The following is a 24,222-nucleotide window of genomic DNA, read 5'->3' as shown; positions in this document are numbered from 1 at the left end:
TTTTAAACTCAATACTATTTGTAATTACCTGGGAAACGGTGCCAATAGGTCTAAAGTCAACGATCTCTGGATGATCCACTTGGTCGTCTATAGATCGCGATTTGGTAAGTTTCTTTAATTTGCCGAAAAGACTCTTCTTTTTCTTTTTGTCTCCTGGTAGGACATCGCTCTGTGCTGATCCACCGGACAAACGACTGGAAAATAATATCTTTCTGTAGGGATGCTCCAGAAGAATTGAATTGAAGGGGGGTGGTTTCTTAGTAATGTGGACTAATGATCCCATTGCTAGTTATGTACCAGGTCAGGTTGACCTCCACTTGTATCCTCCTGGAAATCATTATGATATATTCCTTGTGAATTTGCCACGATGGTCTAATTGACCCTCATGCTTATCTTATAATCTTCTATTGGTGCCATCCGTTCGTGAAGACTGGAGCATACTACCATTATCATTTATTAAAAAATGTAAAAATGAATTGACAATACAATGTTACATGACAAAAACAGTTAAACACTAATTAGGTTTATAAAATTTTATTTGAAAGGAATTTTAACTGTTCTTAAGAAGTTGTTTACCTATCGAGACTGGTATCACGTTGCATTGTAAATAAACGACCATCATCGCCATCTAAAGATTGCATTGATGAGACACTGCTCTCATCTACGGATTTCCAAATTAAGCTCTGGAACATACAGACAATTATTAATATAGTTTATTATCTGTGATCACGTAAGATATTTATTTTCCCACATAGTTTATTGTATCTCGTAGTATAAAAAAGGTATACATACCTGTTCCTTCGTAGTTTGTTCGAGTGAAATGGAACGCTTCTTGAGCGAGGGAGCTCGCGAAGGCGTACGCGACGCTGGCGTCACAGACAGTGTGTCACGTGGCTCTGTCGACATAGCACTGAAAGAAAAACCAGTTCTTTTCTGTACCTACACTCACAGCAAATTGAATTGTGACTAATAAGGACTCTGATACTTTTAAACAATTCTGCAATTTGAAGTAATTTTATTAGTCTGTAACACTTGAAGGAAGTTTTCTGTCGGTTATACATATATATATTTTTTGAGTGCTACACACTTTTTAAACACTGTAAAATCGGCTTTATTTTATGGGAAAAATTGTCTTTTAGAAAACAGAAATGTTAATAAAAAACGTCAAATTACCGTCTGGCACTGGCTTGTTGCCTGCGTTGACGTTCGGCAATGCGGGAAGCTCGTAGCTCGTCGGTGAGGCGCCGCAAGCGTGCTGCAGTCGCCGCTGCTTCAACTGCGCTGTTGGCTTCTGCGCTCTCCGGCGTCGCTGACCGAGATCGGGACTTTGATGACTGCACAATATAAAAGTGTGTGTGTGTAAATATACCTAATATTATAAATGTATGAGTATGGCAGTCTGTTTGTTATGATATCTGATATCTTTTTAGAAAAACGGTTGAATATGATCTTAATTAAATTTGGCGTGAAGATAAAGTTTTCAATGAAAATCACGAGGACGGTTATAGTCTACTTTTTATCTAAAAATAATCTGGAAGCAGGGAAATAGGAAATAAAAGTTAATGCAGACGAGTCGCGAGTTACAGATACTAGGTAAGTATAATATAAACCTGAAGAGACTGAATGTGAAATCTAAAATTAGAAATCGAATTTCGGGAATTATTTTTAATATTTTATTATCGAATCCATGAGGAATTTTATAGTCTATTTAACATTACATTAGAGCCAGATTCTTTGGTTAAATATAAAAATGGCAGTATTCAAAATGTATATTTTTTACAAGACAAGCATTTAAAATTTCCAAATTTATTTAAATTTACACACAAGTATTATATATCATTTTAAAAGTATTTAGATAATGATTAAGACGGCGTGGTTAATTTAATTGACTTATATAAAAGGAGGCAATTCTAGCTTCTAATTTTGAAAAATGACCATTTTCTAGTCAATCGAGGATTTTTTTAATTAGTCTGCAGGTAAAATTACTTATTGAAATCTCAACGCTAAGCTACTTACTCTGTTTCGCCTCGGTGGTGTGGGTGTCATGAGAGACTTTTCAGGTTTTATACCGGATTCGGTACGGAACAGGTCTGGACTTTGCTTCATTAAATCCTCTATTGTCTCCAGTAGCTGTGTTATTATTCTATCATCATCCTGTACAACATATAAGATTATATTAAAATACCTACATAATATTTATACGTAAAAAACAAACGCAAGTACTAGAGTAAGTAGGTAAGTCACAAATATACGTACTCCGTCGCTGTTTGAGAGCCTTTTTTGTCTAATATAATAATAATATATGTATATGTATTATATGTTGGGTAAATAATTATTTTATAATTATTAAGGTAATTAATTCCCTTTATTTTATGTTAGATTTTTGATATAGGTTTTTTATTATAACGATTTCAATCCAATCCATTATATATATATATATAGTATAAAACAAAGTAGCTGTCGCTGTCTGTCCCTATGTATGCTTAAATCTTTAAAACTACGCAACGAAGGATTGTGAGGCAAACAAAATTTTGTCTACTGACTAGGGCACTCATCGTTACCCCATTTTACATTTTACTGTTGTTATTTAGTATATAAGATAATAGATCAATATTACAATCTACATTTTTATCTGTTAATATATATATCGTCTAACGTCTATAATTTTTAAAAACATAATAAATATTTAGTCTATAATTTGTTTGTAGAGTAGACCGCTAGAGTTGTAGTTTACCTGTTGGGCGCGCTTGAGGGAGGTGACGAGCAGCTTGTTCTGGTCACGATCGCGATCGTGGCGCTCCTTATCACGCCGTAATTTTTCATTGGCCGTGCGTAGCTTCGCGTGCGCGTCCCGTAACTCCAGCAGGTCACACTGCAACTCTGTCACCTGATGATTGACATAACGCATTTTTTTATGATCAAGCAGCGTATTCGTGTTTAGGTCTATTCGACAGTAATGCGAAATTATACCACTAATATATAAGTATATTTTGTCACTATTAACCTAGGCTAGTCGGATATTTAAGTGTAGAAATATATAGTAAGATATCACAAACTTCTAAATTGGTTTACAATTAAAGCAAGAGAATGAAATGATATAAATATGGAGAATCACAATCAGTTCAAAAATGTTCAAAAAAGAGAGAGAACCAAACGTTTTTGTGTTTACTTATATTTTGTTATAAGCGAAGGTATATAAGATATAGATATATAAATTATTTATCTATTTATACATAACCTTTTTCTTAGCTTCTTCAGTTTCTTCTTCGGTGGTCCTCTTCAATTGATCTATTCTTCTCTTCATGTCTAATCTCTCCTTATCACGTTCACGCTCCACCTATAATAAAGATAAAAGAAGGAATTACGTTAACAACTATAAAATTCCTTACCTACGATATTCATGTAGTAACTATTAACACTGTGACTATACTAATACGCTTTGTATTATTACTATATTATTCTTATTAAACAGAATCTATGTATGTAGGTCTGTCAAAGTATTAAATATTTTAAAATAGATTCACTATAACTATATTATTAAAATTGTTTACATATGCTGTCGTCATTTGTTAATTACCTCGAAAAGAGTCTGTCTCAAATCTCTGGCAAGTGTGGAAGTCTCTTGAAGTAGACGTTGTTGTTCATCTCGTTCTTTGTGCCACGCGAGCTCCATTCGGGTCGCCAAACCAGCCACTCGCGCTCTACCGGATGATAACAATCGCTCTTCTTCGTACTGTTATGAACCAAACATCTTAAGTTTTAATATCAATTATTAGCGTGGTGGAAAGGTATTTACTGTAATGCCTAGTGCTCCACTGCTAGCAATGCACCTTATCCTGTCAGGTCGACATTCACGCGTTTTACCCCTGGAAACCACAAGTTGTTAATTCCTGATGAATTAGCCACGATAACCGACCTAACTTTATGCTTGTGTATGCGTGAGTGCACCATTCCATTACCCTCCATTAAAAATAAGTTATAATTATGTACTATCCCTTTTGAAAAGAGGTAGAGTAGTATCTTGTCGGTTCAAGCTAGGTACTTTCCCAACTGAAAACATTTGACTTAGACTTATTGTTAGTGTCTGCATTAGACTAAATAAATGCATATTGTTTTGATTTGATTTGATTGAAATGAATGTTACGTAAACATAACAGATGGTGAGGTAAAACAAATTACAATTTATATCCAGTTGGTCGAAGTTCTGCGTACCTCATTTAATCTCGATTGCATCTCCGCTAGACGCACTTCCGCAGAAGATTTTTCACTCACGAGCTCAGTATTAAGTTTGGAAGACAGCATTCGCGCTTCACATAATTCGTCTTCAAGGCATGCCACTTGTTGCTCTAAAGTAGCCACTTTGCTGCGGTATTCTTCCTAATAATGAAATATTAAGAAAACAAATATGTAATTTTGACAAAGACAAGGAAGTTGGAATATAAATGTCCTATGAAATATTTACCTCATCCGTACTGGATATAGATGCTCTTTGAGTTCTTGCGTTACCGCTGTTTTTAATTTCTGCCATTGTTTTCTGTGCCGCATCTAACATCTGTTTATAATTATCTCTTTCTCGCTTGAACCTTGATACCTGTAATCATGTTTGCACGTATGTTTAAACCATGATTTTATTAAAATAATAACAAAATCAGATATTTTTAAATTCTTTGGGGAATAATAATGACCGTCTCGGTTTTTTAGCAGTTTAGTACACCGTCTTTCTTCCGATGGTCGCGGGTTCGAGTGCTCGTACGGTACAAACATTTGTATTCATGAGTGTGATTGTTTGTATCTGGCTGCGTGTTTTCGTGTAGGTATATTATGTATTCGAGTAATGTTTATAGTAAAGTACGGCACAAATTCAATTGAAAACTAAATGTTATTCTGTATACATATGTGTATTTATTCTATTACATATTCTATAAAATATATGTTCAAAATAACTTACTTGATTATGTAACGATTTTAGCTCGTCTCGCATAGTATTCATTTGGTCCTCGTATCTTGTCTTTGTTTCTGTAAGCTCGGTCTTTCTTGCTTTATCTGCTTGTTCCAGTCTTGTATTCAGAGCTGTTAACTCTCGCTCCAGTTCAGCATTATCTGCCGTTAAGCTCCTATGAACTTTTGCCACTTTCTCATAATCTTCTGATTTCTTTCGAACTTCATCTAACTGTGAACAGAAGATTTTGTGTTGTGTAGACAACTGATATAAATGATTAAATATGTTTTTTTTGTAATTACATACATAATAGAAAGAAAACACTCTGACTAGTACCTACAAACAATCATACTCATGAATACAAATATTTGCGTGCGAGGAATAGAACCTACGGCCATCGAATGTAAGCCGGTGCGCTAGACCCCTAGACCACGGAGCCGGACCACTGTTAATATTTTGAACTAATACAAAGTACTTTTAAAGTATATATGTAATGATTCTTACAATGAATTTTAAGAATAATAATACAATTACATAAAAATGTAGTATCGCATAGAAAATCCTTTATTAAACTTAAATGTAGGTTTTTTTTAATTTACTATTCTTTCGGAAAGTTCTTATCACAAGAAACCTGCATGTTGTTCTTTTAAATAGTTGTTGGAACTTTACATTTTAAGTTAACATGTGTGAAAACTACTAATTAGCACTAATTTATAAGTAAGTCAAAATATTAGACACACAAGTAACTGGTTGAGTAACTAAATAAATATTAGTTGTAGTGTTTAGAACAGTCCAGTTCTTGCAAATCCTATTAATATGTATATAATTAAGTGTGTGCCACACTTTAGGGTCTGCATACCTCCTTTTTGAGGAGATCATGATGGTGTGTGAGTACATCGAGTTTATCAGTTGCTGTCCGTAATTCTTGTTCCCGTTGTTCTAAACGTGTGTTTAACCTTGCCCGTTCCACTTCCCATCCACCGCCACATAACCGATCTTGTAGTGACGATATTTCACTCTATTATAACAGATAGAAAAAAAAGGATGGATAAAAGCACAGATTTATTTAAATGAGAGTACAATCTCCATTATTTAGTGCATACTTGCCTGCATATTAGATTTTTCTTTCTGCCATGCTGTAGACTGTGTTTCATAATTATCCTGAACAGTTTTAATGTTGGATAATGCTGCATTTAGCTCTTTTTGAACATGTAACAGTTCACTGTGGACATGAACAATTATTATTAACGTGTATACCTAAGATTTAACATTTCTTAAGACAAGAAAATTAATAAGTGTCTTACCCTTGAGCTTGTTCTTTTTCCACAGTTAGTCGGGCTTTAGTTACTACATGTTCTTCTTCAAGTATTTCGTATTTACCAGTTAATTCTTCATACTCTGCTTTTTCCATCGCTAACGAATGTTCTAGTTCTAAAACAAATAACCATTACTATATTATGATGACTACTATTACAACTTTCATGTAGCAACACATGTAGACTGATTTATGATAAAGTTACATTTAAATCACATTACATAGATGACATTCTATGGTATTTTATCCTTCTTTGATAATCGAAGGTTTGTTTCTGGAACTATCGTTAACTAGTTGCTACTCATAAAATTGCAAAGATAAAAGATCGACTATGTCTGCCTTTGTTCGTAATAGACTAAATTATATTTTAAATTTAATTAAATTTCGTTGAGTCGTAAAAGAGTAACAAACAGACGGACATAATCTAAGACAAACCCATACAGACATTATTAATTGCGAAACAAATAATAATGTCTGTATGGGTTTATATTTATACAATACTTGAGTTATAATCAACCGCATTCAAGAATACTCTAGATACTAAAGATGTATATAGATCTTTTTACTATGATACTATGACAATAATACACATGATATCTTTTTAATGCCATAAACCAATAATTACGCTGCAGGTCAAATGATTTTATTTTTCAGGACAATTCACATAGCGCCATCTAGACCACAGTTACCTAAGCTAGCTAAAGCTTGTGTTATGGGTACTAGATAACTGATATAAATACATAGATTTTACAATTATTCTTTTTTTTATTGAGTGAGCGAAGAAATATGTGCACTGCTGCACTGTTGCACTTTCTGCCTTAATAAGGCAGAAAATGCAACAGAGTATGAATGTGAAATGAATAAAATATTTACTTTTAAGTGATTCTTCGTACTCTTGTTTGAGATCAGCTATTCTTTTGGCGCCTGCACCAGAAGATTGTTCTAAGATTTTTAGTTTACCCTTCAATGTCGCTAGTTCTGCTTCCTTGTTCTTAATGTCTTTATCATGAGCAACACGTATTCTTTCCAATTTTTTACGGTCCGCCTGAATATATAAATTATAATTATTTATAAATAACGATACCTGACAATTATACTGGATACATGGTATGCTTTTTTTTGACTTGATCCAAAATATAGAAATATATTTTTTTTACCCAACATATAACACGAATTTACCTGCAGGTCAGTCTCTAGTTCTGATGCCTTACTTTCCCAGTAACTGGATTCTTTCTTTTCTGATTGCAACTTATTTTCACATTCTTTTTTTTCGTTTTCTAATTTAGAAACGTTAGATTTCAGTTGTGTTGCTTCGGATTGTAGCGTAGAAAGATCTTTTTCGGTCTTACTTAAGTCACCTTTGGCACTTGCTAAAGCTTCATCTCTGTCCTGAAGATCTTTTGTTATCTTTTCTAATTTTTCTTGCATTTGTGCCATTTCAACCGAGGATATAGCTTCATCATACTTTTGATTCGAGGTTTCTCGTAAAGCATCTTCCTAGAAAATAATTTAGATTTAGTCTGCTGCTTAGTTAATTTGATCAACAATAGATTATATTGTGTATTTCCAGACGCTGGGTAACTATTGTGATCATGCGAATAATATAATAGTGGAATGTGCAAAGATCTAGAAATTAATCGGGAATATAGGGATACTATTATAACTAGCAGGGTTCAGATCATTCCTCAAACAAAGTAAACTATGATATGACATGCTACTCGAGATCGTTGGAAACTCGAAATATATTAAATACCAGTTGCTTTATATGAATATCTTTTGCTGCTATGGTAGATTCCAAATGTGTTAATTTATTTTCATATTCGGTCTTCGTAAGTTTTACATCAGCTTCCAAAGCAATAAGTCTGCTTTCAGATTTAAAAAGTTTTGTTTGTAAATCGTCTTTTTCACTAATGAATTCTACTGATAAACGTCTGTTTGAATTGGATAGCGCTACAGCTTGTTCTTTTTCTTCAGAGAGCTAATATTTTATAGGAAAATATTTTTGTTTATTAAAAATGTAATTTATAAGCAATATACATATATTAAATTGACGGTTTCAAACGACACTTACTTCTTTTTCTAATTTTACCACATGATCTTTTCGTAGACTGAGTTGTTTTTCGGTGCGCTTATATTTATCGTCAGTGTCCTTTAATTTCTTTTCTAAATCAACTATCTTTTTAGTTTTATCTCCAATCTGAAAAAATACAATTGATATAATAATTGAACAAAGATTGTTTTTTGTTTTGAATGAAACATTTTATTAACATTATATACCTCTTTCAGCAATTTGCTTTTATCCTGCTCTAATTTAGTAATATTTTCAGATTGTTTCTTCAGTTTTTCAATTTCCTTATCTTTTAAGTCCATTTCTTTTTTAAGATCCTCAATTTTCTTTAAATTATCACTTATCACTGTTTGTTGTGACGAAGCATTTTCTGTAATAAATTATGATTTTCTAAGCAAATGCAATGGATTATTATTTTAGAAATAATTTACTGTTATTATAGTTATTATACTTACTCAAATCCAAATTTAACTTAGATATTTTTGACTCCAAATTTTTGTTACTTTCTTTGAGGGATTTTGTTTCACTGGCTGTATTGTCGTGCTTTGTTTGTATAGTTTTATATTTTTCATTTAAATCCACCTTCTCTACTTCTAACTTTGTATTAAGATCTTTTAATTTACCTATTTCAGTCTGTAGGCGATTTTTTTCATTAATAAATTCAGATTCATTTTTCATCAACTTCGACCTTAAATCTTCAATGTCTTTTTCAAGTTGAGCTTTAGCGTTAATATTGTTAGACGAAAGCCCTGCATTTTTCATTACCACGTACATTTCACCTGTTAAGAACGTAAGGTATGACAAATATTTTATTTTCTTGAATAGAACGTATGCAATACTTAGATATTAAGGTAATAAGTAATAAGATCTTATTTAAATTAAACATATAATCTATTTAATATATAGCTAACTGAAATACTCATACCTATTTCGTTTTCGAGCTCCTCAACCATCTTTTTCATTTGCAATTTAGTTGTCATGTCCGTTAACTTTTTAGGAGTTCTCGGTTTGAAAGTTTTTATTGCGTCATCTTTCAAGGATTTCATCGTAGCTTGTAATTTAGTATTTTCTTTTTCTATCTATAAATACAAATTACATACAATATTGTAATTATTTATGTCTCTTTTAACTTCGTTTACATTAGGAATTTGTCTGACTCAATTGAAGCTTACACATGCTAGATACCGGTGTTATGAGCAACATTGTGGAACCACTAAAGTAAAGTGATATTTACGATTACATTTTTTTAACCCTGAATACTACTAGTATAGTCTCAACTCCCAAAGTAAGCACGTGTTATGGGTACTAGATAACTGATAGAAAAAAACATTTTATTTGTAAATAGATATATTATAAATATAGAACACCCCCAAACCAATACAAACATTCATACTCATTACTACAAATGTTTGTATAGTGCAAGGAATCTAATTCGCGACCATCCAAAGCAAATTAGTGTGCTAGACCGCTAGACCACTGAGATGGCAAACCCTTTAATTCAAATACTTATGTTAATTATCGTACTAACTTTAAAAAAATAATAATAAAAATTAATATTTTAATTATATACTAGATTCGATAGCGGTACATAAAAAAAAATTATGACTGTTCAAAAGTGTTTAAATTAAGTTTATTTGAATAAATGATTTTCTATTCTATACTAGTGTACTTATAAAATTCATCTATTTGTATACCTTATTGTAATTCAGTTTTAACTTATCATATTCATCCTGTTTAATTTTCAGAGCATCTGCATCTTTTTTATTAATTTCACTGCCGAATCTAACTTTCTTTTCAGCTTTTTCTTTGCTTTCTAACTCCTTAATTTTTTCTGTTGCTTCTTTTAATTCATTTTCGAGTCGACTAATCTTATTTGCATTTAGTTCTAATGATTTGTCTGATTTCAATGTTTTAGTACCTTTGAGCAGCTAGAAAATATTAAATTATTACGTATACTGATAAGATAATATTATTACAAGATTTGGTTGGTAATCATGTACCTGTAATTTTTTATTTTCAGCTTGTAGTTTTTCATTATCAGCCTCTAAACTTTGCGTTTTACTTCTCAAAACACATGCTTCTTGCTCTATTACTTGTAGTTGTCGTTTAAGATCTACATTTTGTTGTTCACTTGTACTATCAAGAGACCTAAAAATATAGTTTTCGTTATGAAATAATAGTGGAATTAAAAGATCATTAAATTAAAACCACTACTTACTTGCTTTTAATTAGTGAAGCTTTAGGTTTCTTTTGTGCAAGACTAAGCTCTGCATGTAAACGTTCGCAGTCACGTTCTTTCTCGATTAGTTTTTTCCGTAGTTCTGCTATTTCGTCCTCTAATACCTAATAAAATTGAGAAATGTGATTAATCTATAGCAATAGTGTAGTATATCAGTGGTTTAGTATATTTTTATTGTTATTACCTTCACTTTTTCTTCTGCTAAATTATTACTTTTACTAGTATTACGTCTAAGATTTACAGTTGTATTTGAAGTTTTGCTTGTGGTATTAGCAACTTTATCTGTAAGTTCTTTTACTTGCTTCTTTAATGACTCTCTATCTTGTTCTAATTCTTCTGCCTTTCTGCGAAGAACCGCTGCTTCCTGAAAATAAACGCAATGTTTAAAATGTATTTATTATCATGAGTTAATTTATAGTAAAAGTAATGTCGATTAAAATAAAATACTTGTTCGTTAAGTTCAAGAAGTAGCCGCAATTCTGCTGGGTCTTCTTCGTCTGAGATCCCTTCATCCTTTTCATTAGGTGCTTCAATTGCAAGTCTATTCGTTGGAGGTGTCGGAGATAACTTACGGGCTGTAATATAAATTCTAATTAATATATCGCATTATATATACATAATATATTTTACGAATCAAAGAAACAACACTTCAGTAAATATTAGTAGACATTTGTTAATAAAGTTTAAAGAAAAATTAGTCAAATTTATAGTCACAAATAAACCAGTCATGTACATTGACGGTGTTATTCTTTTATATTTACAAATCATGTAATGAATACGCCAGAATACAAAACGAAAATATTACAAACTGGAGAAAATGGCTACCATCGATACGTCAGCTCATACACAATAAATAACGCAAAGCGTGTTAGTTATGCCTACTTCGAAGGATTGCAGAGCGAAAAGACAAAGTACCACCTTCTAATGTGGTTAATAAAATATTAATAATGATGAAATGTTAAAGAAAAAATATTATTTTATATTAATGGGTAGAAGAGGGGTTTGGGAGTCGATTACACAAACCAGAAGGATGTTTCGTAATTTAATTAGTTCGACGTACTTCTGGCTTTGGTAGCCATTTTCTTCAGCTGTAGTAGTAAGGACTCATTGTCGTCCTCGACCCGTGATGCTGTTTTACGCAAATTATTTGCCTGAAAATATTCGTTAGTTGTTAATATAGGTACTGAAGAAATTAAAGAATATTATGGTTACAGTATCCATGGGTTAAAAACATTTAAACATTTTCACAAAATATGTACCTATAGTTGGTAATCTTACAGCCAAAGGACTAAATAATGATACAAAAGGATAAGAGAAATGATTTGATGGACCTGCTGCAATTTTATCAGGAGACAGAGGTGGGCTATCAGATTTATCTTTTAAATCCTCGTTACTTTCATTTGATATATCACAAATTATTTTATTGTCACTACTTAGTGGAAGTAACTGATTTAAATTAGTTGTATCTAAATCCGTAAAAGTTTCCTGATTACACATTATTTTTATTTCCGTTTCAGTACTAGTACTGACGAAGCTTTTACTGTCTTTAGTAGTTTGTATAATAGCATCACGAAGATTTTGTCTTCCTGTTTGCGTAAAATTGTTGATCTGAAGAAAATCGGTTTGCATGTTTTTATTTTTCATATAAATTATATCCGTTTGCACATACGTATCTAACATCTCATTTTCGCATTGTACAGTAGATTCTAAAGTAATTTTCCTAGTATCCGTGGCTTCGTCGTACGTTACTATTAAATCAGTTTGACAGGCTTGAGAGTAACTCTTGATATGGTCATGTGGCGATTGAGTTACTTGGTTAATACCGATAGACAGCCTACTAATTTCGAAAGAAGATAAACTATTTTCCAAAGCTCTTTGCATTTCAAGAATACGACGCATTGAATTTGAGTCAATATTTTCGGTATCGTTTACAGCAGTATTCTGAGATGGAATTAGATTGGGATGGGATGGCTGTGAAATTTTCGTCGATGGAGGTAGTCTTCTGCCTCCGAAGCGTTGCCGATATCGGCTAGCCTGTTCAGAAATAAGTGCTCATTTAATTTTTGTTGTTTTTTTTCTGCTAAGTCATAACGGAGAAAGAGCATGCGACTTGCGTGCCTCATATAGACAATAACAATATGTCAGGTACCGTATATATGGATTGTGTATTTGTGTCCCGGCGTTGAGTCAGTATATGTTTGGCAGTCAGCCAGTTGGCGACTAGTCTTAGAGCTAATGCCCTATTAAATGCAGATTGTTCACTATTAACACTAAGTGATTAGAGTATAAGTGTAACTAACGGAATATAGTTAATATTTAGCTTGTAAAAGTATGATATAATATTCGAATTAACCAGTCGATTTCATGTACATTATGTTATTAAACGTGCATACCGACTATCGTAATAAGTAGTAAAGTACTTCATCTTGATACAATTTGCCACAAATAATAATAATATCGTTTGTTGCTTAAATATTATAGATCATACCTCCTCTTCAGCATTTCGCAACTGTTCTCGTAGGTCAGCTTCGCGTTCTAACGAGTCCTGTAGATCGCGTAGTAACTGTGCCGGATCTTCTTGACTGCCTCCGCGTGTAAGGGATGACCGCGATACTTTCTGATGATATTAATATGCTTTTATTACTATTGAACTTCAAATGACTTGATTATTTATTAAAAATATCTAAATTAATTGTGCATACTGGTTCTGTCATGATTTAGTTGCAGAAGTCACGAGGTGTCGGGGGGTATATATTTATAATACATACAATTACTTACGTGACCTTTACCTCTAAATTTTTATGGTTTATTACTTCATACGGTGGCTATGAAATCGCTTTTTACAACATTTATTAGTTGTAAAAGTAGCGGTGACATACTTGTAATGTATGTAGCTTTGTAAAATAAATTATAAAAAAAAAGGTAAAATTACCCCGTCAATTGTCGGTTGTTTTTTGAGGTTGGCGGGTGGCGCGCCTGAGGCCGCTGCAAGTTTAGTGGTCGCATCTGCTAGCTCACGCTGCAGCCGTAATGCCACCTCCGTTGACCGTGCAACCTCCTGTTCCAATTCTTTTATGCGATTTTCTCGTTGCAGACCCTCCTGTCCACCCACTATCTGTAAATCATAGTACAGGTATTAAAATGATTTCAAATGCATGTAATGAAGATTTATTTCATTATTACCATCATTGTGCCCGTAATTGTTGTGTTCATGGGATGACCATGAACATTTATTACGTTACGCATCTATAAGAATATGATTTCTTAATTCTAAAAAACGTCTAATCGTATCTAAAGTATTAAAGTACTCTTACTTCTAAAAGCTTTTTCTCCTGGTCAGCCTTATCTTGTTCCAGCTGATCAGCTTTCCTCTCAGTCTTTTTTAACTTAAACGATAATACTCTACAATTTTTTATTGTTTGCTCTAATTCTCTTCGTAATGAGGAGTATTCATCGGCTTGGTCCTCCCTGAAATTAAAATTATTAAATAGCCCAAAATTATATTAGTACTAATAGACAAATAGTTAAAAATATTATTAAGTTGAACCTAAAATTGTCTTGCATTTCCTCTATTTCCTCTTCGAGGTCACGCAGTTCTTTTTTCATATCTTCATTCTCGTCCATCAACTCTTCGCATAGGGTTTCAGCTGCAAGCAACTTTGCCCTTAATTGTTCTACTTGACGTGTTTGTACTTCAGCTGATGGTCGAGACTGAAAAATATTAAGTGTTAATTAAAAAATTTAATAGATACAGATTAAGTTGTGTGCAGTAATAAGGTAAGTTCACTAAAGTCTACATATTTTTATTTAAGCAATTAAACAATTTAAATAAAAACAGAATTTCAAACCAAAAACAGAATTTAACACGTAAATATCTAATTGTTGCGAAACAAGTATCAGTCACCTCCAGTTCAGACTCGATTTCTTTCACTCTTAACGAAAGGTGCTTCTTCTCATCCTTCAAATCTTCATTCTGCGCCGTAAGTTCGTTAACCTTCTGCTGTAACTTCAGTACCTCGGAAGACCGCCCCGTCGTGTACTTATTGGCCGTGTCGATGTTCGCTAGCCGCCGGAGCAAAATATCGCTTTTCTCTTTTTCCACCCGCTCGCAACGCTTCTTGAGTGTGTCAACTTCTTGTCTTAGGCTTTCAATTTGCTCCTAGAAGAACTCTTAGTATTTTTCAAATCTAGAAAGAAGGAGGAAGTGCACTTGCCGCACTACCGCATGGGCAGTACGTACAGTATTTAAATAAATACATAGGTTATGTAGGAATAGTATCAGATTTTATAGTGTTGTCACATATCAGCCGTAGGTACAGTTAGGTAAAGTTTTTTTTTAATTACCCATATTTTTTCATTTGCTTGGACTAAATATAATACACTTTTTTGAAAAATAATAACAATTTAAATAGATATATGATGCAAATAATGTTATTAGATTAAGTGGTGATTATCACCTAACCATTAGGTTATAAAATCTTATTTAGACACTGCGTTTAAAAAACTAATAGTGTTATTGAGAGATTTTCTAAGATGAACGTTGTAATTATTTTATATGAAAGTATCTTATATTGCGATCTGTTACCGAACTTCAATACTGAGTGCTGTAAGCTAGATTTTGAAAAGTAGTGCTGCGGCATTGGTAATCCAGAGCTGTTACTAAATACGTCCTTGAGTGCATAACGAATGTAGGCTATCACAATAGTTTGTTTTTATTATGTCTGCCAACATACACATTTTCGCTCCAAAATCACATCGTTAATTCAATATTCAGATCATTCCAGTTTTTCGAAAATATACTGAATGTAAATAGACTATATGTGTTACAAAAAGAAACATTTGTGAAAATGCATTGACTTTGAATAGTGGTATCCATGAATATTGCGTGTAAGCAAACAAAGGTACAGGATGATCTGTAGATGAAAAATGTTACTTTTCGTAAACAATTGCAAATTTTCATTTTTAATATCATTAGAATGAGTATGAATGAAATCGATAAATAAAATTAAGTAAATATTTATAAATAGTTTTTATGTGGTACAAGTATTGTACCTAGCTTATAATCTTTCTAAACTTCCTAATAGGTACGACGTATTGAAGATGAGCGTATTTCTTCTTCTTACCTATCTATCAATGAGTTCGAAGATTAACAGACGTTGAAATTCATCATTATTAAGAACTGAATTCCGCAGGAATATTACTAATCTAACCTGATATTCCTTAACATTGGCATCTACTAGAGTGGTCTCCGTGGTGACCGTCCCAGATGTACTAGCATCGTCATCTGAATCTTCCTTTTCACGCGACGGTCCGCCTCGTATAGGTGGTTTTGTATTTGACGATGAATTTCGTGAGCTTTTCACCTGTACAACATAACATGTTATTCAAACAACTATATGCGCGCTCACCTTCAGAAACTGTCTGAAACCATTCTCCTGGAAATAATACTACGAGATTTTATTCAACTCGTTACATAATGTTTCAACAGAGAACCTTTCGCCGACTAAATATTTGAATAGGAAATTATTGGACTGGCTGATGACTATGGATGTACATGTACGACTATGTACTTGGTAAGTAATTTTATATCTATTTAAAATATATGTAATTTTACTTTCATCTTATAGGTACTCATGATTCTTTTTATACTTCTTCTTCATTAGGCCAATAAAATTTTATGTGGTCAAATCTGGAAACCTAATTTTATTACTAAAACAGAGTTTTATATATATTATATTATATTTATTATTCCCACTTGAAATTGTTGACATGAGCTGTTATAATATAACTATTAATGAAAATATTTTCTTTTACCTGCATTAAAAAATTTACATCATCTTTTGTAGCAAATCTGTCTTCTTTAGATCGTACTGGCTTCTCTTCTTCTTTACTTCTGGACAAACTTCTTCTTTCTCTTTCTTTCTCCATACTAGATTCTTTTTCGAAGCTGTTTTGATTTTTTATTAGTTGCATCTGCAACAAATATACTCATTTTTATATGTAGTAGGTTGTATAAGCCTTATACAATTATACCTAAAATATGAGGATAGACATTAGGTCTGAAATTGTATACCAAGTTTATGGTCGATACCAGTTTTATTGTCTTCAATATGAGCAAGTTGGACTGAGTGCGTATGAACAGAGTTCTTTGGTATCTATTTTTCTCTACCTACCTTGTTTGCCGCCATAGGAGTATAAAAAAACCTACCTCCCAAGGGATCTGGTTTGGTGTGAAAATAGTAAAGAAAACTGAAAAGTATTCAAGTAAACAGAAAAGTGGTAAATTACGACATATAAATTGCATAAGTTGGTCATTTCCTCAATTAATTATAACGCTTTGCACATTGCCAAGCACAAAGTTTGATGACGACCTTTTGTGTTTATTTTGAGTAGCGCATCGCTACATGCTGGATTGAAACGCAGACAGTTCTTCGGCATGACCCACTTAATTTATTTTTTACGCATATGTATGGGTATTCAAGGTGAAAAATCTATGTTTGTACGACTTTGTTTTATGTGTAAATTCCTGTATAAGTATATCATGAGTTATTATGAAATATCTATTTTATATTATCTATTCATGCATGAATACTTGGGATAATTTTAAATGTCCGTGGCGTTTCGTTGGAACTCGAAAACCGAATTATCTATGTACCTACACTTTCATAATTATTTCACACTCGTATCTTTATTTCTATAAAGCTCCCTTTGACGTAAAAAGTTATACACGAGTAAAAGAATAATTGAGACGATGGTATGAATTGTAATAGGTATGAGTATGTTACACAATATATTGAATCACCAATATCCGCTGGGTCGCTTGTGAACTATAATTTTATAGCCAACTACGTCAACAACATCGTTTATACAGAGTGTCGTTGTCAAATAATTATTTCCATTACCAATAATTATTTTCTTTTCAATTGAAATAGTAGATTCAAATAAGATTACGAAACTTTTTTCCAAAAGGTCCTTTAAAAAATGGAATGTTAGAAATCAGGATGACGTTTATTCTGTAGGGTTGCATTTAGACTTTAAGAATTTACGACACTGTTATCGAACGTAAGTAATGAGATCAATTGTTTACCTTGCGAACACGTTCTGCGAGTGAGTCATTCTTTGTGATGACCACGGCAGGAGCTGGAGGTGGTGATGGTGACGGCCGCCGCAGTGTCACTGTGTCTGCTGAATAGCATAAGTTGCTGTAACTTATTACTTATTATACAATCATTACAGTTGATTTTTAACTTCCAAGGAAGAATATATTTTCAGTTCCTAAATATTCTATATATGACCACCCAATAAAAGTACCTACATATTTTTTTAATATTAAAAGAATGCCCAGCGGACTCATTACTACTAGATATTAACATTATGAAGAACGAGATATACCTACCTAAAGCAAGCAAACATACCAAAAATATTTTCACTTTAGTTATAAGTAACGGTCATTTCCGACTTCGCCTGGCATAAACAATATATTTAATAATAGTCTGTGATAATCTGGGATACTACTATGGAAATTAAATTAAGATTTTATTAAAGAAGATGCTTTACCACACCACATTAGTCTTTATGCAACTTTGGGGTTGCATAAACCCGTGAAAACGCATTCTACGTTTTCAACAAATGTTTCACAGACAGAAAGTCCGTTGTATATTGCCTACAAATAATATTTTAATTGCTATAACTTCAACTTTACAGAACTCTTCTAAATAATTCAAACTAGTATATTGTGTTGTAATACCGGTATTACTTTGCCCCGTGTCTAGTGAGATTAGGGGTCCAGTAAGCTTCCGCTTGGGTAGTTTGAGGCTGACAGTGACTGCAGTCGTGGATTCTGCGTCATTGGCCCCCAGGTCTGGCGTTGACGTCCACGATGCACTGATTCTACTGAACCCTGTGCAACCGACAACAATTGTGTTTTATGTTGTGCATAAAACTATTACATAGTACTTTCTATATAATCTGTAATTTTAATTTTATTACCAATTTATATCCACAGATTTTAAAATTACAATATCGGAAGGGGTTTCTAAGCGCCAGTGATAGTGTCTATAATTAAATAAAAAATGACTAACTTTTACAAATACATCACTATCGACGAGTTGATCGGAAGAATTAATTTTTTGGTATGTGTAGGCCAAATTCGAATTATTCTAAACATATTCTACTAATTCGCTAAGTATAACCTATATAATTTGGAATAGTAAGGCGCGGTCGCGTCTTGTTCTTTTAATAACACACGAGCTGAGTTCTCATTTGATGGTAAGCGTCAACCATAGCTTATATTTGTGTGATATACACAGGTGTACATGAATAGTACCATGGATAGCACAAGTCAGCATGTTACACCCGTGGAACCTCTCATATTTTGCCATTCTGGAGGACTAAGGTGTTATTCCACCTTACCCTCTGATTTAATTGTCGTTTTTCACCCTTAACCGATACACAGAACATGCAAAACGACAAAAATAACAAAGCAAGCCGAAATAGGTAAAACAGATGTGCTTAAGACATTACACATTATAATGAAACAAACGAATATTGAGCGCGGCACTTCCTCGATATTTGTTTATTTCCTTACAGTAGGTATTATTATATATAGATAGGTATTATTATACATGACCTGAAATTAGTAAAGAATATGTAGAATACCTGTGGAGAAGTCTTTTTTGGGAGGTTCGACAGAGCTGAGATTTGTGCTAGAAGCCCAACCGCGACCGGACTTCTCCACTTCTGCACCATTTTCTCCATCTCGACTCCTGTGTAAATATAAACTATTGTTATATTGCCCAATTAGTCTGCGACTTCCGTTTGGTGTATGTTACTGCGACTTGGGTCCGTGAGATTATTTGATATATCTAACGAAAAACAATAAGTAGATACCTAAATTATTATGAAGACTATTTTACCTTATTATTCTAGGCGTTGTTTGATAAGATTAATATAAGATGTTGATACCTACAATTGGGATTGCCAATTGTAGCCTATTACTGAAGTTGTTTTCAATTAATAGGTACCTGTAATAAAAAGTTATTATAGTCTAATATACTATTAAATTATAAAGGAAAGGGAATTGTTAGTAATGTGAACTAATTACTCCATTGCTAACAATGTACCAAGTCCGGTTGACCTCCACGCGGTTCTCCCTGGAAACTATCGTGACAAATTCTTGGTGAATTTGTCACGATGGGCCAACTGCCCTCATGATGAGATGAGATGAGCATCTTATCAATTTCCACTGGGTGCCCCGCCGGCGTAAACCATTAGCGCAGGCGGGTGTATAAATCCATTATAATCCATAAAAAAAAGAAATTTAGATATGTAGGTATATATTTACTGTTACTGTTTACATGCCATTGTCAGTATGTATATCAATAAACAGTGTTGTATTGTATGTGAGATCTGTGGGATAGTGTCTATAGTATTATACATGAATAAAACATTGTAAAAAATCGCTTTTCTGTATTCAGGAGGACTACAATGTCTTGTCTCGTCTGCTATAATTTTACTGTACTGTACTGTTTAAGCGAACAGCTTGTGTCTGAAATTGAAAGTACTCTCAACAGTCTCCGATTGGTGGCGATTAATATAACTTAGTTCAATTCAACCCTACCAAGACATAAGCTTGGGCGTTCACCGCTAAGAAAATCCCTTTTGCTGTGGCTCCGCAATTCCAGATCACGTCCATTTCCATCTCTCAAGAGTATAGGGATTCTCGGTGTCGACATCTCTAGCACAGTTGAGTTCCGTAGTCACCTCGAAGAAAAGGTCAAACTAGCGTCCAAAAAGCTCGGTGTGTTAAATAGAGCGAGGCGGTACTTCACTGCGGATCAGATACTTCTCTTGTACAAGTCGCAGGTTCGGCCGTACATGGAGTACTACTCTCATCTTTGGGCAGGAGCACCTGGATACCAGCTCGGTCCTTTTGACTCGGTTCAGAGACGTGCTATGAGGATTGTCGATGATCCCAATCTCTCAAACGGTATCGAACCACTTAGCTTGAGGCGAGACTTCGCATCGCTTTGTGTGTTCTACCGAATATACAACGGACTGTGTTCTGATGAATTGTTTGACATGATGCCTACGGCTACCTTTTACCATTGCACCGTTCGCCATCGACAGGGAGGGAATTCATCCCCACGCACCACACACACATGGTCTCGGACAGTGCGGTTTTAGAGGAGCTTCCTCCCGCGTACAGTTAGATTGTGGAATGAACTACTTGTCGAGGTTTTCTCGAGAGACTACAGCATGGGGTTTTTCAATAAGCGTATATTAAGGTTTCTTACGGGTCGGCAACGCGTATGTGACACCCCTGGTGTTTCAGGCGTCCATAGGCTGCGGTAACCGTTTACCATCTGATGAGCCGTATGCTTGTTTACCACCTACGTGGTATTAAAATAAAAAAAAATAAACTGTCTTATCTGAACTGAGACACAGGTTAAAAAGGAAACTGCTTAGCGACTGAAATTGGTGAAAAGTGTACCTCACTTTCATCTTGACATGTTACTCCACCGGAAAATACAACGCACAAGTGGTATCAGGTGCGACATCATGTCGCGATGTCTGTTATGCCTTTCATCTATTTATATAAGCGACGATTAGCACTTACCATCAAATGGGCTGTTAGTCATATTAGTAGTCTACGTACTAGCGGGATATTGTTAACCACATTGCTAGACATACCCAACACAGATTTAGAAAATCTTCAAAAGATTTAGTCACTTCTATATTGATACATATTATAGGTACTTTTTTATATAACTAAAGCTCTACTACCAACTAATTAGAAGATATTATAAGATTCAAAAACCTATAAATTAGAAGTTCTACCAATATTTTTTTAGTTTTTATTTGGCCGAGGTCTATTCTTACTTAATCGGGAGCACCATTCCATATGCATTCATAAAAAAGTATGGTGCATCCGCCTATGCAAACAGTATGTAGATATATGCAGACGGGACTCATAAGGACGTTAATAGAATGATGATGAAATGAAGGACATACCTCTTCAATCACGGTGAATTTTCCAGAAATAACGACAATGGGCTCTAGGAATCGTGTGGAGGTCTATTGCCTCATACATTTATTACATCTACAATATGCTTATGTGGTGGGCGATTGTAATGCATTTCTCTTAAATGTCGTTATACAATGCTCTACATGCCATGTCGGTATTTGGAACTCCTTTGTGTGTCTTTGATCGGTCGTTGATTGGATTGATTTGAGATGGTTGATAAGAGATAATAATATAGATAGTTATCTACACCATATATTAGGTGCATACCGGGAAAGTGAAAATTTATGAATATGTAGATACAGATACAGTACCTATAATTATATGGTAGGTACCAACATAGTTTCAAACCTGCTTGGAGTATCACTAAGGTAGAATAGTAATCTAATACCTACCTAAGTATAAAGTGTTATGTACCATAATAATGAAAGAGCTATATTAAATATATGTATAATATGCACCAATAATTTAAATTATGTAATAGTATCTGACTAAAGTTTGAAAAGGCAGACAATAAGTCGCAGCGGGTACGCAATGCATCAATTCCTCAGTAAGACCGTTGCCGGACGCAATGCAAACAATTTGCTCAATCGGTCAGGAATTTGGAATTCTGCCACGTTTCTCGTTTTTGTTTAGGTACATTAAATACGAATAATTGATACACATACTTCGCTGTATGAGGTAAATTAATTTATATTAGTTTATTCCTCGCACAGATTTTGTTTTACGTACATGTAATCATCGTTTAACCCTACTAGAATTAAAGTTTGTTTATAAATAGGTATCTATGTACCTATATAGTGTAATTGTGTAGGTATTTATGTGTTTTGTGTCATTAAACCTGGCATTGACAATGCATGCAAAGGATGCGGTCCATATGGGTAACAAGGCATAGCGGAGGGATATTTAAGCAATTCTGTTTTTTTTTTTATTTCGATAGTGTACGGGCCTTGGTTCCAGAGAATTTTAAGAAATTGACATTTATATTTTGAAAATCTGGTAATGAATATTGCCGTCCATCCGTAATCCATGCCGTCGATACAAAGATGCAGGCTCTTTTAACACTACAATCTATTCGAGCGTACTATCCATAGAAGGTTGTATGAATATTATACTTTAAAACGTTTCATATTTACACCCCAGTGAGAAATGTAGCTCCCATATGAAGCGACATTCTGTTATTATACATTGTCCAACAGAGAATGCTGTTATGCAAATAGTACACTAATATATGTATATATTTATACACTTTAATATTGCTCTTACAGAGTTCATGTTGAGACTTTACCCTAAACACAACGTGTTGCAATAAAGGATTTGTATTACAAAATGATAAAGGTGATCGTCTTCTTATAATACTTATGGGAAAGTAAGTGTGTTTGCTACCTTTGGCATTTTTAGAATTCAAGCAAATATGGCGTAGGTAAGCAGCACGTAGTATTTGTGATGGTGAAGGACACAAGGACTTTTATTCGAGTCTAACAGTTTGCTCCGCTCACGCGGGTAACGTCAATTAATAGAAATACCTATTAGTGACTGGAGCAAAAGGATTCACTGGAGCCTTATCTCTACCTGTTGGCCCTCCTTAACGATCTTGTTTAAAATAATATTATATAGTTTATACTTACACCTAACACAAGAAGTAATAAATGTACGATATGATATATACGATACGATAATATAACACCATCTAATTATTCAATTCCAAAACCATTGATCGTGTATCATTATTGCATAGATTACATGACACTGACCGTGATACTGGTGAGTTCCAAGAGGAAAGACTGGGTGTAGAAGCTGTGAAATCATCCTCTTTCTTGCGGCCGCCACCGTGCTCTTTGTAGTCGCGAAAGCAGCGCTTGCATCGCGTCGGCCACCGCACCTGCGGGTGGAAGCCTAGCGGACACAGTGGGTCCCCTTTCGCTAACGGGTACAAGTGATGCATATTCCCAACACACCACACAAATCACAGAAATGCACTTCACAAATGACTTGGGTTTCAACTAAATGCCACTACTATTTTATGTCCAAATTAACAATCACATTCGTAATAGTCTTACGCGATACAGTTTTTCGCAGCGATTCTGGCCTTATCTATCCTACAGATACAAAGCTACAGTCGACAACACATAATGTAAATGTTTATGGAATGAGCTTTACGATTCTACTCTATAAATAATAATTGATTTAACAACGTGCTCGAGGCGCTCGTACGTCTGCACCCAACAGTGGCAATAAAAATATCCCGCTGCTAGCACTGAACCGGGCGACCTAAATCGGCTCCTGTGAACCGGCTACTATTTCTCTGACTTTCTAGGCGCGTAAATACTGAAACTAGTTGATAAGTATCAGTACCTATATATTTTACAACCGGATCATGGAATTCCGTAAGGTGTATACCTAACTATAGAAGAAGTGGCAGACAGTAAAACGGAATTTGGGGTGCGCAGAAGATGAGTGCGTATGGGGTGCGTATGGGCGCGGCGCAAGCGGCGATCGGGCCGGCGCTCCGGGGACTGGCGGCTGAGCGGGCACACAGCCAACCTGCGACGCTTGCCTGCTGCGCCACTTATGTTGTATTATACCACATGCTCTAAACCATTGCTTGTGTTTTGCCCGTTAATAAAAATAAAATCAA

General features: G+C 34.1%; 1 protein-coding gene across 5 annotated transcripts in view; it reads right to left on the bottom strand.

The window, feature by feature from the left end:
• Nucleotides 1–24,222, bottom strand: part of LOC131841690 (centromere-associated protein E) — a 26,351-nt gene extending 2,129 nt beyond the window's left edge. The window contains exons 1-39 of one of the 5 annotated variants that reach the window (XM_059190004.1): nucleotides 23,940–23,958; nucleotides 23,339–23,683; nucleotides 19,220–19,326; nucleotides 18,309–18,461; nucleotides 17,649–17,746; nucleotides 16,376–16,534; nucleotides 15,772–15,924; nucleotides 14,466–14,720; nucleotides 14,109–14,272; nucleotides 13,876–14,029; nucleotides 13,494–13,676; nucleotides 13,050–13,178; nucleotides 11,821–12,595; nucleotides 11,009–11,136; nucleotides 10,746–10,925; nucleotides 10,541–10,665; nucleotides 10,323–10,470; nucleotides 10,017–10,250; nucleotides 9,248–9,401; nucleotides 8,778–9,101; nucleotides 8,532–8,692; nucleotides 8,326–8,451; nucleotides 8,008–8,232; nucleotides 7,434–7,751; nucleotides 7,128–7,299; nucleotides 6,244–6,370; nucleotides 6,047–6,161; nucleotides 5,799–5,957; nucleotides 4,949–5,170; nucleotides 4,463–4,591; nucleotides 4,213–4,377; nucleotides 3,578–3,733; nucleotides 3,239–3,337; nucleotides 2,735–2,887; nucleotides 2,017–2,154; nucleotides 1,174–1,334; nucleotides 793–910; nucleotides 577–683; nucleotides 29–194 (exon numbers count right to left, since the gene is read on the bottom strand). In XM_059190004.1, coding sequence (XP_059045987.1) covers nucleotides 29–194; nucleotides 577–683; nucleotides 793–910; nucleotides 1,174–1,334; nucleotides 2,017–2,154; nucleotides 2,735–2,887; nucleotides 3,239–3,337; nucleotides 3,578–3,733; nucleotides 4,213–4,377; nucleotides 4,463–4,591; nucleotides 4,949–5,170; nucleotides 5,799–5,957; nucleotides 6,047–6,161; nucleotides 6,244–6,370; nucleotides 7,128–7,299; nucleotides 7,434–7,751; nucleotides 8,008–8,232; nucleotides 8,326–8,451; nucleotides 8,532–8,692; nucleotides 8,778–9,101; nucleotides 9,248–9,401; nucleotides 10,017–10,250; nucleotides 10,323–10,470; nucleotides 10,541–10,665; nucleotides 10,746–10,925; nucleotides 11,009–11,136; nucleotides 11,821–12,595; nucleotides 13,050–13,178; nucleotides 13,494–13,676; nucleotides 13,876–14,029; nucleotides 14,109–14,272; nucleotides 14,466–14,720; nucleotides 15,772–15,924; nucleotides 16,376–16,534; nucleotides 17,649–17,746; nucleotides 18,309–18,461; nucleotides 19,220–19,326; nucleotides 23,339–23,529 — 6,831 coding nt within the window. In that variant the 5' untranslated portion in view covers nucleotides 23,530–23,683; nucleotides 23,940–23,958. Of the gene's footprint in view, nucleotides 1–28; nucleotides 195–576; nucleotides 684–792; nucleotides 911–1,173; nucleotides 1,335–2,016; nucleotides 2,155–2,734; nucleotides 2,888–3,238; nucleotides 3,338–3,577; nucleotides 3,734–4,212; nucleotides 4,378–4,462; nucleotides 4,592–4,948; nucleotides 5,171–5,798; nucleotides 5,958–6,046; nucleotides 6,162–6,243; nucleotides 6,371–7,127; nucleotides 7,300–7,433; nucleotides 7,752–8,007; nucleotides 8,233–8,325; nucleotides 8,452–8,531; nucleotides 8,693–8,777; nucleotides 9,102–9,247; nucleotides 9,402–10,016; nucleotides 10,251–10,322; nucleotides 10,471–10,540; nucleotides 10,666–10,745; nucleotides 10,926–11,008; nucleotides 11,137–11,621; nucleotides 11,713–11,820; nucleotides 12,596–13,049; nucleotides 13,179–13,493; nucleotides 13,677–13,875; nucleotides 14,030–14,108; nucleotides 14,273–14,465; nucleotides 14,721–15,771; nucleotides 15,925–16,375; nucleotides 16,535–17,648; nucleotides 17,747–18,308; nucleotides 18,462–19,219; nucleotides 19,327–23,338 lie in introns of all 5 variants that reach the window. The other 4 variants (XM_059190005.1, XM_059190008.1, XM_059190006.1 and 1 more) reach the window with 4 other exon arrangements.

The sequence above is a fragment of the Achroia grisella genome, unplaced genomic scaffold (genome assembly GCF_030625045.1).
Source record: "Achroia grisella isolate CSIRO2021 unplaced genomic scaffold, CSIRO_AGI_Agris_v1 utg18712, whole genome shotgun sequence".
NCBI lineage: Eukaryota > Metazoa > Arthropoda > Insecta > Lepidoptera > Pyralidae > Achroia > Achroia grisella.
The sequence above is the reverse complement of the archived record's forward strand: the minus strand, read 5'-3'. Positions and strand labels throughout refer to the sequence as shown.